Here is a 13,001-nt window from a genome sequence, read left to right on the forward strand (position 1 = left end):
TAACTGAACATAACCTTAAGCTGATATGTTTTTCAAGTTAAATTGGCATTGAATACAAAAACAATAGAAACATTTATTTTAATTTGAACGTGCAAACAGCAGAAACAGAGCAACAACAGAACCAGGAATTATACTTATCAAATTTTCATGCAACATTACATTATCAAAAAGCATGCGATCAATCCAGAAGTTTCAAAATTTTCATCTACCACAGTGGCCATTTGTAAAGTAGGACATTTCAAAAAGTTTTGCTTTTGGGTCTTTTTTCTCTGTTTGGGCAACAAGAGAGATGTCAGGATCTAGGCCTGCATGCGAAACCGCATACTGTACAGTACGTACTGAATGAGATGAAGTACCTACTTACTGACTGTTAATACAGCGGTTACTGTATAGTATGAATCCTGGTAGTATGAATGCGATTCGGATATACTACATCTGCCATGTGATACATCACGTGACATACGTCGTCATGTCATACCAGCGCAAAATCAGCCGCATCGCCGCTTTCACCTCTTCTTCTTCGTTGCATAACTCCGCTCCCGGGGCATCATGGGATAGTGAAGTGTCCATCATATGCACGCTGCAAAATCTAACCGGAAGTAGTACGTCATCTGGGTACTTTTCGCCAACTGTTTTTGGAATACTATCTATTCGGACATACTACTCACCTTGCCTACTGCTTTTCGCCTACTATATAGTATGGAAGTAGGCGGTTTCGGATGCAGCATAGGACAGAGGCGATCAGCAAAGTCTATCCAGACGCGTGCGAGATGAAGTCCATAGCATCATATGTTAACAAATTATTTTTTTTACTGAAAATATTAATCAGTTCGATTAACCTGTCAAGATGAGCATCTCTAGCACAGCCTGTACATCTCTAGCACAGACTGTACTTTTAAGCACAGAAAATTGCCTGACAGTATGAGAACAACTTTTGCTGGTTATGACTTGTGAGTTGCAGATACCGTTTATTTCCAAATGGGGGATTTTACAATGAGATTGTTGCAATGCATTATGAAATTTTGTTCACTGCTAAGGATACACGCAATTAAAATAATGCCTACAAAGGCTGCTTACATGGTTTTGAAATTGAAACAGAGCCATTCTGATCATTAATCTTCAAAACAACAGCAACTGCACCCATCCTGAACATTTCCAAAGGCTGATTTACAAAAGATTAGTCTGCAAGCCGTTTTTGGGCTCTAGACCTGCAGCCACCACACCCAAGCTGAAGAAAAGAGTGGAAAAATCATCTGAAGAAAATAAAAGTAAAAACTGCCTGTGAATCAAAACTATGACAGCAACTTCAAGAGTCAAAAACTCAAATAAATGATACAAAATGGGTTACGAGTGTGAGATCATACAATAGAAACGGGGGAAGACAGAAGACTATTTATGAGCCAATCCAATAGAGGGAAAGTGGAAAAATGCATTCTGGTTTTCCCAAAAGATTAGCTGACATTTCACAGAACAGTAAGAGAAATACTGACAAAGTCATTGTTGACAACGGGGTAGGAAGTATGAGCAAAGTCTTACACTGGTCGGTGTGAGTCATTTTATGTGATGGTTATGGTATAGCAAACAAAAGTGCAGTAGGCCTATGCAAATGCACAAAGTGTTTGTTTAAAGAGCAACTATGCTCAGATTCACAATTTTACATTTCCTGTAGTGTGTAAGTGTGTATTAGTACATGTTAACGATATGCAAAAGGTACATAGCTCACACGTTGTTGTTTCCAACTTAAATCTCTTTTCTTGGACTACAACAAACACACGGATTGTAGCCAACAGTTACTTCCTGGGCCTGTTGACGTAGACAAGACCGATATTATCATAATTCCTCCCGCTTGGACTCACAGCCTGTAAATTAACTCTTGTCTGCATTGCATTGTGACAGAACCTTTCAAACATGGTAAGGAGCGTCACATTTCTGACTGACATCAGAGGTATTCAGGCCAATCACAAGTTACCGATTAGCTGACCAATCAGGGACACGGTGCTTTTCAGATCTATGAGTTTTGTACAAAATCAATGCGTTTGAGAAAAGCAGAATATCTGGAGCTACAAAAATGTACGGTATGTGGAAAAAAGGTGTTTTTTTTAACATAAACCTTGCGAACACATTGTATTAAACCAAATTTACAAAATAACGTTGTTTTTTAGCAATGAAATAGGAGAGAGTATCATTCAAATGTGTAAATGCCCATTGTTTTGGTAATCTATGATTTTCACCATTATTGGCTGAATCGATCATAAAACAAAAGGTAATGTAAAACACTGTCCAAACAACAACAGGTTTCATGTATGAATCACTTCCATAACCTCAGGAAAAAGGGGGACAGGTGCACCCTGTCCACCCACTTCCCATTATTGATTAACTTCCTCTATTCAAGCTGAATCTCTCAATTGATTTTTGCTTGATGATTATTTTTCATGTATGCAAAATATGCAAAGTATGCAGTTTGGTATGTACTAGGCTGACTCTGAGTGGCATATACCATTGTCACATTGTAACATGCAGTACAGTATGTAAATAAGTGGGTTACTCACATTTTGCTCATACCACCCACTCTTACACATTTGTTTATTATATTTGTGCATGTTTAAGGACCATTCACACAAAGACTGATTACAGTAACTACAAAGTTTAAAATATTGCTTTAAAAATAAAAAACAGTCCAACATGATTTATTCAAGCCTCTTAATGTACAAATTGTAGAAGTGACATAATTGACAATGTATGGTGCCTGCTGATCTTGTGAATTGAACTGGCGAACTTTGGGTTACAAGCTCAACTTTCTAACCACTAGGCCACAACTTTTTATTTTATATATCGTGTAGTTACCATTGTGTGAATGGACCTTTATTGGGTATTTAAGCTATAGGTTTGTGCCAATAGCTACATAAAGCCAAACAAAGGCATGCTGGTCCAGTTGAGCTATGGAAACTCTTCTTAACTAAGCTTCCTAAATTAAATTGTGCCATTTTTTTGGAAACCCATAGTATTTTTCCTGGCCCAGCTCCAGTCCCAGAAACTGGTTGTGTGGGTATAACGACATAACTAGTAATAAGTGTCTGTTTAACCAGTTACATATTTTAGGTATGCTTCTCTCTACTAGATGCGGTTGCAGGTTAAATGCCCCACAGAAAGTATCACAAGCTTTACAGGAAATCGTTTAACTCTACCCCCCCCCCCCCCCCCAAAAAAAAACCTGGAAAATGAAGGTCATCTTTTCCATCCGTGGTACAAGATGGTAACCAGACCAGCCTCAATAATATCATGAGAGTAAGATCAAGCTCTCGATTAAAGAGTCTCAGTAGGGACGAGCACGAACCCTCTGCGTCATCCTATAAATAATCCATTATGGACATACGAGCGATGAGTCACGCGCACCGTGTGAACAAGACGAGCGCGAGCATTGATGACCGTATGTGATCCAGTATGTAAAACCAAGGTCATTTTTGTGATTTACCGTTTTCTTTCGATTATGAGACTATAGCCTGGATTTCATAGGCAGGGTTACATATTGCCAGTTTTCCAACGAAAAAGGCTATACATATTTGTGTATAAAATAAATATAGTATATTCATGTATTTTCTCCTATAGAAATAATACGCCTAACGTTAGTAATTTAACTGACAAATATTTAAATTATATAAGCACCTCAGGTAAAATATTGCGCTAGCGCAGATATGTAATATGAAAATTTAAACGTGAATATTTTCGCATGCGCAACTTCAATCACACACACATTTCTACTTATACATGAAATTTTTTTTTTAATTGATTTAATAATTTATTATACCCTACCCGTAAACCAAACTGTCAAAAAAACTATAAATAAGCAAAAGATGACATGAACACACTAGATGGGTTATTGACATTCCTCAGCTGCCGTTTATGGTGTCGTAATTAAGCAGCTGATAAAAGACACAGCCACTCCCCTCTAACTTCCAGTTAGAAAAAAAACATAGCGTGCTACACTTCAGATCTACACGATGGGCCACATGTTATTTACTTGTAGTTTGGTACAGTAATAAAAGGCTTCGTTAACATAAGAAACACTGTATACTTTACATAAGTCAATGTTATGGTCGATATTATACGCCGAAGTAAAAAAAAATGAGTCTACATGCTCTCCAACCACCACTGTAAAAATGTACACACAACGCCACGTTGTCGCACATTCGGGAATGTTTTGGCGATTGTATTGAACATGCTGCATAATTTTAACTGATAAAACATTAAATAATTGACATTTAAGTACGTACTCTGCCGTCGTTTCCTGTACGGTCTCATCTTTATTCACAGGCTCCGTGGGTTCAGTCGCTCCATCGGTCTTTGTACATAGGAATCTTCTCCAAGGTGAAGGTTGAATAAAAGGTGGTTGTCTTCCATTCCGGACGATTTTCAACTTTGGTGTTTGGCCATTGAAATAAGCAGCGCTCAAGGAGTACGCGTTTTGTAACGTATTTTTATGCCGTAAAATGTTAGATAACGAACGCTTAGGGCTGGTCTGAATCAACTCCTTCAGCACAAGTGAAGCCCTAAACTGTAACATCTCAGTCCTGTCGATCTAATTGAGTTTAATCTTTGTGTTTATAAATAAAACTAGAAAAGAAACTATAGTTGTTGTAGCTACGTCAAATACAGACCTAACACTTTACGTACTAAATGACTGAGGTCTGTGAAGAGCTCCCACTGACGTTCAGTAAGCAAAAATGACTAGGGACACGCCCACCTAATGCGCTATTGGACGGAAGGAAAACGTCTTAAAATATTCTGCCTCGTCATTGGATGGATCAGACATATTTCACTTTTTAATAAGGTGTGTTCGACAGGAAACCGCGCTGCACAGACTTATCGGCGTATTACATCAAAGTACCGCGGGAGCGTTATGAAGCTGCATAGATGTATATGTGTAACTGTCTGCTCTCGCATTGCTATCGCGGTACTTTGATGTCATAGACTAAAAGCTCTGCGCAATGACGCTTCAAGTCATCACATGTCATTACATCCCACAGTAACAAAAATATTTTAAGACCACATTTAGATACGTATAAATATAATTCTTAAATAGTATATAATTATTTGAATTATTTTTATACACGCACGTACGCCACAGTTTTATACCTAATATTGATCATATTATCTATTTATTAAATGTTATTACATATATAATGTTATATATGCGTACTTTACTGTATTGTAGTATGATATATAATATTTACATTATCACAACATTAACACTTGTTTTAATTAGTAACATGGTTTACAGATAAGAGGCTACTTTCACATTTTTAATACAAATTGCACAAAATAAAACAATGCTGTACAGTATAACATCAGCATAACCATACTGCTGACAGTCTACACTGTTTTTGTTTCACAAATACATAATATACACAAGCAATTTGATAGGACTACTATTTCTTAAACGCTATTTATCTTTACTGCATGGCATTTATGAATGGTAATATAATCCTAGAAGTCATCTGAGCTCCCTCAGCTGTCATTCAACATATCACTTTATGCATGTTTAATTGTAATAGTACCTAATGGAAAATTAACAAATAAATTGCATATGTTAAAGAGTCATGGATGTAGCCTTTCCATTTTTATTGCATTTATTTTTTTTAGTATTTATTATAACAGTTGACAGTTAGTCAAATAATTGGACAAAAAGGTATTTGTTTTAATTACTGAAGAGAGTAAGTACATTTCTAAAAAAAAGCCCTGGTTAATGATGCAATAATCTCATTATTATCTCTAGCTTTTCAGTCTGTTGTCAGGAAACATCAGTATAGGGAGAGACATGTGAGAAGGTTGCTAACAACAACACTGGATTATGACATGTTTTTGAATAAGCTGCTTAACTGTAGCTGCTGTAAAGTAAAAAAGCAATGACCTGCATAAAACAACTCTCGTTGCCTCCATATGAGAAAATTAAAGATGATGTCTCATCAATTTTGGTGCCGGTTTAACAAACTATAGGCTGAACATTTTAATGTAATAGATAAACGCTATCCTTTGATGTTCTGTTTGTAAACTCTGAAGATATACGTTAGAAATAACCCAATGTTTGTTTGGAGGAAATGTTGATTAGGATCAGTGTGTCAAGCCATTCAATCTCTTCAAATGTCTGATCTATTGTTTAGCATTCAAATAATTTTTTTCTTTCTGCTTGGAAATTCTTTTACAGCACACACTTTCTGCACCGCAAACCAATCGGAAGTTATTTTATGAGTCATCAACCAATCTACCCATTCTAGAAATTTCTCATCTGTAGTTGTAAAGGGGTTTTACAGGAAAAAAAATGTTTTTGCACCCCCTAGCGACAGAGTGCGGTACTACACATCTGCAAAAGGAAAAATTCGAGGGACATAAAGGCCGTTTTTCTAATGAAGGCTGCATCCTCCGGCTGCATCCAAGCCTTGTTTATTTTAGTTAACTGAGTATTACATTCGCATAAACATATTACAACAATTAACAATCAACTAAGAATAATAGTCAACTTTATAATTGTTAATATTCTAAATAAAATAACAAGCCAGTATTCATGATGTATGCAGCCTACAAATGCGACCTCCGGAGGATGCAGCCTTCCGTTTGAGATACGGCCAAAAAGCCGTGTGTTGCTGCCATCTTATGTATAATTTAAATACTACGATGTAAAATAGAAATAATAATAATAATAATAATAATAATAATAATAATAATAATAATAATAATAATAATAATAATAATAAATACTATTTATTAATAATAATAATAATAATAATAATAATAATAATAATAATAATAATAATAATAATAATAATAATGTCTATTAATTTTTAGTTAATAGACATTAACTAAAAACTATTTTTACAAAATATACTGCCACAGTACCGCATGGTACAGTGATAGTGACAGTGTTGAAAACAAAATGCTTGTTTTTAAGTCATTACAACTCGCACATATAACTCGGACTGGTTGAGCACATATTTGGATTTGAGGCAGGGTATAAATGCTGGTTTAAAGTTGGATTTAGACTTAACCTCCTAAGATCCAAGCCTTGCTTGAATTTTAAATTTCTTCCAGCTATTTGGGGTTAAGAATAACCAATAAATATAATAGCCAAACATTTTTCTTTGAACATGAGTGTAATGTCCACGTTTGTGTATAACAGGTTCCAGTTACACATAACTAAGTATTATGGTGCAAAAAACAAAAATATGACACCAGGGGCACGTTCAATCTCACACCGGTGCACAACGTTTTGCTACGGTTTCCGGGTTGAACGGCATGTTTCCTTGAAACGGTGTGCAACGGAATGCAACAGGTTTTAGAAGCGTTTTCTCTTGTTTGGTGGGTGTGTCCGAAATGTCAGCCCAATCAGAGGCAAGATGTATAAAACCACGCGATAGTAAAGAGACAGCTCGCTCAATGTTTTCAAGTTGGAATGTTGTCTTTCATTCTGGACGGCAAGGTCAGTGACTGTAACATCGAGGGTATTTTACAGTATTAAACACACATTTATAACGATTTCATCAGGCTTCAAAACATTTATAGAAGATAACAAAGAATGGCCTCTCAGCTACCGTAGTTGCAACTCTTGCGTCATCACAACAGAGTGTTCAATGCATCACCGTTTCAGTTTAATAAACGTTGTGCAACGTTTTGTCGGGGCTGAACGCAGCCCTGGTTTTAGGAGGTTAAACTGAAAAGGTTTCAAGATCTCGTGTCAGACATAAATGCATTCGTTAATGCATTAGTTAACATAAGCAAAAAAAAGAAAGAAAAGAAAAAAGTTAACATAAGCAATAAAGTTTTTCTGCATGTAAATCTTTGTTAATGTTAGTTAATGCCAATACAATTGTTTATGTTAGTTCATTGTGCACTAACTAATGTTAACAGTTACAACGTTTGATTTTAAAAATGTATTAGTAAATGCTAAAAATGACTAAGATTAAGGGTGCAGTGTGTACATTTTAGCGGCATCTAGTGGTGAGGTGGTGAATTGCAACCAACGGCTCAGTCCACTGCTCACCCCTTGCTTTTGAAACACATAGAGAAGCTACTGTAGCCACCCCCGGACAAACATGTCATCGTCTGAGACAACTTAACATAAGCAAAAAAAAGAAAGAAAAGAAAAAATTAACATAAGCAATAAAGTTTTTCTGCATGTAAATCTTTGTTAATGTTAGTTAATGACAATACAATTGTTTATGTTAGTTCATTGTGCACTAAATAATGTTAATAGTTACAACGTTTGATTTTAAAAATGTAGTAAATGCTAAAAATGACTAAGTTTAAAGGTGCAGTGTGTCAATTTTAGCGGCATCTAGTGGTGAGGTGGTGAATTGCAACTAACGGCTCAGTCCACTGCTCACCCCTTGCTTTTGAAACACATAGAGAAGCTACTGTAGCCACCCCCGTACAAACATGTCATCGTCGGAGACAACTTAGTAAAAAAAGTTTGTCTGTTAAGGGCTTCTGTAGAAACATGGCGGCCCAAAATGGCGATTTCTATGTAAAGGGACCCTCTGTGTATGTAGATAAAAACATCTCATTCTAAGATAACAAACACATAACGGTTAATTATGAAAGGTCTTTATACACCCCTGATAATATAGTTTTGTATATTATTTTGCATTTCTGTCAAAAGATCCTTCTAAAAATTGCACACTGCACGTTTAAACATTGTTTTAGCTAATACATTAACAGATACAACCTTATTGTAAAGTGTTACCCTGTCCAGTCTAGCATACAAAATACTGCAGAAATGTTAAAAATAGGATGGTTGTCTTATCAGCCACCTGTGTAGGGTGTTTAGGTGGTATATGGAGAACAGGGTGAATGAATGGATCATTATGGTAGTTTTCTGTCTCGCTGCACTAGGGGGCGCTACAGAGGGCTGTCCTCTAAATGCACATTTCGGATGTAACTACTACTTTCATGCCATAGGTTTCATACTACATACAGGCCCAAAAACTTAGTCAGTTATGAGACACTAGAGGGCGGTACATGATGGTGTCTTCTATATGCACACTACACATGTTTAAATGCAACTTACATTTAGTCCGTTTCTCAAACGGAAGGCTGTATCCTTCGGAGGTCGCATTTCCAGGCTCCATCTGTCATAAAGACTGTCTTGTTTTAGAATATTAACAATTCTAAAGTTTACTATTATAATTACTCAATCGTAAATTGTTGTAATAGGCGTATAATTTATGAATGTAATGCTCAGTTAACTAAAATAAACCAGGCTTGATGACGTATGGAAAAACGGCCTTATTTACAGCTCCCAGATCTTAGTCCCCTATCAGACACAAGGGGGCGCTACAGATCAGATGTTTGAATGTAAGTGTACAGGTCCCAACCTACTGTAGTCCCCCATGAGACACAAGGGGGCGCTACAGAGTTGTGTCCTCTATATGCACACTACAGACGTCTGAATGTTACTGTTACATACTTACAGGTCCCAAAACTTACTGTAGTCCCCCATAAGGCACAAGAGGTGTCCTCTATATGCACACTAGTACAGATGTTTCAATGTAACTTACTTATTTGCTTTAAAAGTTTAGTCAGGGAAAATCATACTCTCTATTTATGTGAACATGTGACAAATTTACTTTCATAATGTGACATAATTATGAACAAAATCAGAAACTTAAATAGACATTTTTTAAATGTCACGATGTTACCTATTGCACTCAAAAAATGATTCATTGGATTATCTCAATAAAATTGTGGGCAGGATTTCCATCCAATATGAATAAAAATTACTTTACAGGATAAAAATATATTGAGTTAATCCAACTTAAAATTTAAAGTAAATAGCAATATTCAATTAGTTGCCTCAACTCAACTTAGTGTAGTCTGAATAACTCGATTTAGCATAGTTTGAATAACTCAGTGTAGTGTAGTCTGAATAACTCAATTCTGTTATTTTATATAAAACGTGTTTATAACATACTAATTAGCATAAGCACATGTTAGCATGCTAATAATAATAACATATGATACTTTGGATGAGCATGTGAGAAGAGACTGATCTCCAAATAGGCATTAACACAGTTAGTGCTCATTGAGAGAAATACGTCACATCCACAACCTAACCACAAGCGCCACTCTTCTGCATGATGGTAACCAAACAATTTGAAAAAATATAACACAAACGCTTCTAAATCAATAAGATAAACGGACAGTAAACACTATTAAGTCTTTCTCTTTACCTAAAAATGCATAAAATAACACTTAATTAAAAAAATTACTCTCCAAAAGCAGTTGCATGCAAAGCATGCTGGGAAATTATTTTTCCAGAACCCAGACTCAAACTAATTGTGTTAACGCAATTAAAAAGAAATCAGTAAATTATAGTACATATTCATTTTGTGTTAGACTAATTAAATATACTTATTGTTCTTAATGAGGTATTTTAAATTAATTGAACACAATTTTAATGTGTCATTTCTAAGAAGGGCTTGAATCTTTTTTTTTTTTTGAGTGTATGAATTGAATAGTTTTTGAAAGGTTATGTCTATATGACAGGTGCTCGGAGGTGTTTACCAAATAGCAGGGCTTGGTGATGTCACAAAATAAAAAGGAAAGTCATGTCAGAAGCTGAGCCAACATGAGATAAGTTATGAAACCGTCTTATTGTTAATTGCGGTAGTGTGCAGCGATGAATAGGATCAGGAATGTGTAAAAAAAAAAAAAAACAAGGGTCTGTTTTGATAAAATGTTGAATTACGCCATAGGGTGAGGTACCAGGAGACCTACAGTAATTGTGAAGACACCCCTGAAGGAAAGGCGTCATTCTGGGCCGATTGTGGGCAGTCAGCAGTGTGTTAATCTACACAGGGTTTATACCCACAGACTGCACAACAAAGGGTGGATGCACAACAGTGTGTGTGTATGTGTGCGTGAGTCATTTTGCAGTTTCGAAATGTGTAAATATGATGTAGATGCAAATGAATGGAGGTGAAGACACATCAACCCACACGCTACCCTCTCTGTCATCTGCCTGTATCTATGTCATCAAAGGCTAACATGCCTACATGAAAGCAGATAAGATGTAAATTAGCTAAACTTTACGTTGCGTGCGCTTTAATATTATAGTGTGTTGTCCCACATTGTAAATAAAACCCATTCAGGGCTCCATGTCATCTGAAATTTGACATAATGTTGAGGCGGATGCAATTTTAATTCTGTAACGTCAGGTTTGTACGTAAAGGTTACAGGAATTTCTTGCTTGATAAATCACTGCCTTCTCACAGAAACTATAAATAGTTAAATCCTCAGACCACCACAGCTGAGGTCTTAAAATAATAGCAAGACCTAATCTAAAGGAAAACACCACCGTTTTTCAATATTTTACTATGTTCTTACCTCAACTTAGATGAATTAGTACATACCTATCTTTTTTCAATGCTTGCACTTTTAATCTTTGTACAGCACTTCTTGAATGTGTTAGCATGTAGCCTAGCCCCATTCATTCCTATGGCTCCAAACAAACGTTTTATTTTTTTTGCCACTATACTTACTCGTGTAACTACTCATGTAACAGTCTTTAAATAGGGAAAACATTGAAGTGTTTGGTGGCTTCTAAATTCATCCCTGTTTGGATCCTAAGGAAAGAATCTGGCTAGGCTAAATGCTAACACATTCACAAGGTGCTGTACAAAGATTAAGTGCACGCATTGAAAAAAGCTAGGTATGTATACATGAATATCAGCTGACGTCACTCACTTGTCTTCCGCCATTTTGAGTACCTGAAGTGGTCGCAAAAGAACTAGAAGCTATGCCTTCAATATGTTGTGAGCATCAAAATCGCTATTTTTACAACACTAAGAAGGCTCGACACAACATGATACTTTGCTTGAAGTATCGCCTGTGTCTCTACACGTGAACTCGAGCATTGAGAACATTGTTTGTGAACACAGAGTTTACTAAAAAGAAGGTTTTGAACAACTGACTTCCGCTCGCCGCCATCTTCCCAGTCAAAATGTATCGATCTCCGAATGTGGCGTAAGGAGGGAGGAGAGTAAAGATGGATAGCTCCTAAAGCATAGTTTCATATAAATGCACTGATGATTCGTTGTTTTGTCGCAAGTGACAAACAATATTGACCTTTTAGTTGAAAAAGGAGCCTCGTATGAGATTCATTCATTCGCATTTGGAAATCGATTATTTACGTCTGGCAGAGATGACGAGCGGACACCATAACAGCCAAAGTCAGTTGTACAAAACCTTTCTTTTTAGTAAACTCTGTGTACACAAACAATGTTCTCAATGCTCGCGTTCATGTATAGAGATCCAGGTGATACTTCGAGCAAAGTTTCATGTTGTGTCGCGCCTTCTTTTGTTGTAAAATAGTGGTAGTTCGGTAGCAGCGAACAGCGGCTGGAAGAACGCATCAGGGATCGAGTAGGGATCACACCCTAACTAAGATATATTTTTTTAAAGTAGCGTTTCTTTTCATGACAGTCGAGGTGCGACATGTTGTCTTTCGTAGCTATTTACTGTATCCTTAAGAATCATAGACAGTAAAAGATAAGAAATCTGTAAATCATAGCAAGGTAGCCAATGCTTTTTGCACACACCTACAAAGTGGCAATTTTAACATGCTATAATAAATTATTTATATGGTGTTTTGAGCTTAAACTTCACATATGTGCTCTGGGGACACCAAAGATTTATTTGACATCTTAAAAAAGTCTTGTGCCATGGCCCCTTTAAACAGAGGCCCGTTTGTGTTATTTTAGCTGTTTAACAAAATGTATTGCAGCTAAAGTCACTTTCAGCTTTATTTATAGACAATTCATGTCCATAAAACAGCTTTTAAGTCAACTGTTTAATTACTTTAAAAGGGGGAGCTACATATTAAACGGCTATAATTCCTTAATCCTTTAGCCAGTTTGGATGTGAATACCTTTTAAATAAAGCTGAGAGTTTGGACTTTGAGCCAATATACATTATATGACTGTTAGTGGAATAAATTAGCTTAAATATCA

At 36.2% G+C, this 13,001-nt stretch overlaps 1 protein-coding gene across 5 annotated transcripts in view; it reads right to left on the bottom strand.

The window, feature by feature from the left end:
• The window catches only part of glsb (glutaminase b), a 47,231-nt gene extending 42,516 nt beyond the window's left edge, over positions 1 to 4,715 (bottom strand). For 4 of the 5 annotated variants that reach the window (XM_073854640.1, XM_073854641.1, XM_073854643.1 and 1 more), the window contains exon 1: positions 4,272 to 4,715. In XM_073854640.1, coding sequence (XP_073710741.1) covers positions 4,272 to 4,561 — 290 coding nt within the window. In that variant the 5' untranslated portion in view covers positions 4,562 to 4,715. The remainder of the gene's footprint in view (positions 1 to 4,271) is intronic. The other variant, XM_073854639.1, reaches the window with a different exon arrangement.
• Positions 4,716 to 13,001: the final 8,286 nt, after the last annotated feature.

Source organism: Misgurnus anguillicaudatus, chromosome 17 (assembly GCF_027580225.2).
Source record: "Misgurnus anguillicaudatus chromosome 17, ASM2758022v2, whole genome shotgun sequence".
In the NCBI taxonomy this organism is placed as follows: Eukaryota; Metazoa; Chordata; class Actinopteri; order Cypriniformes; family Cobitidae; genus Misgurnus; species Misgurnus anguillicaudatus.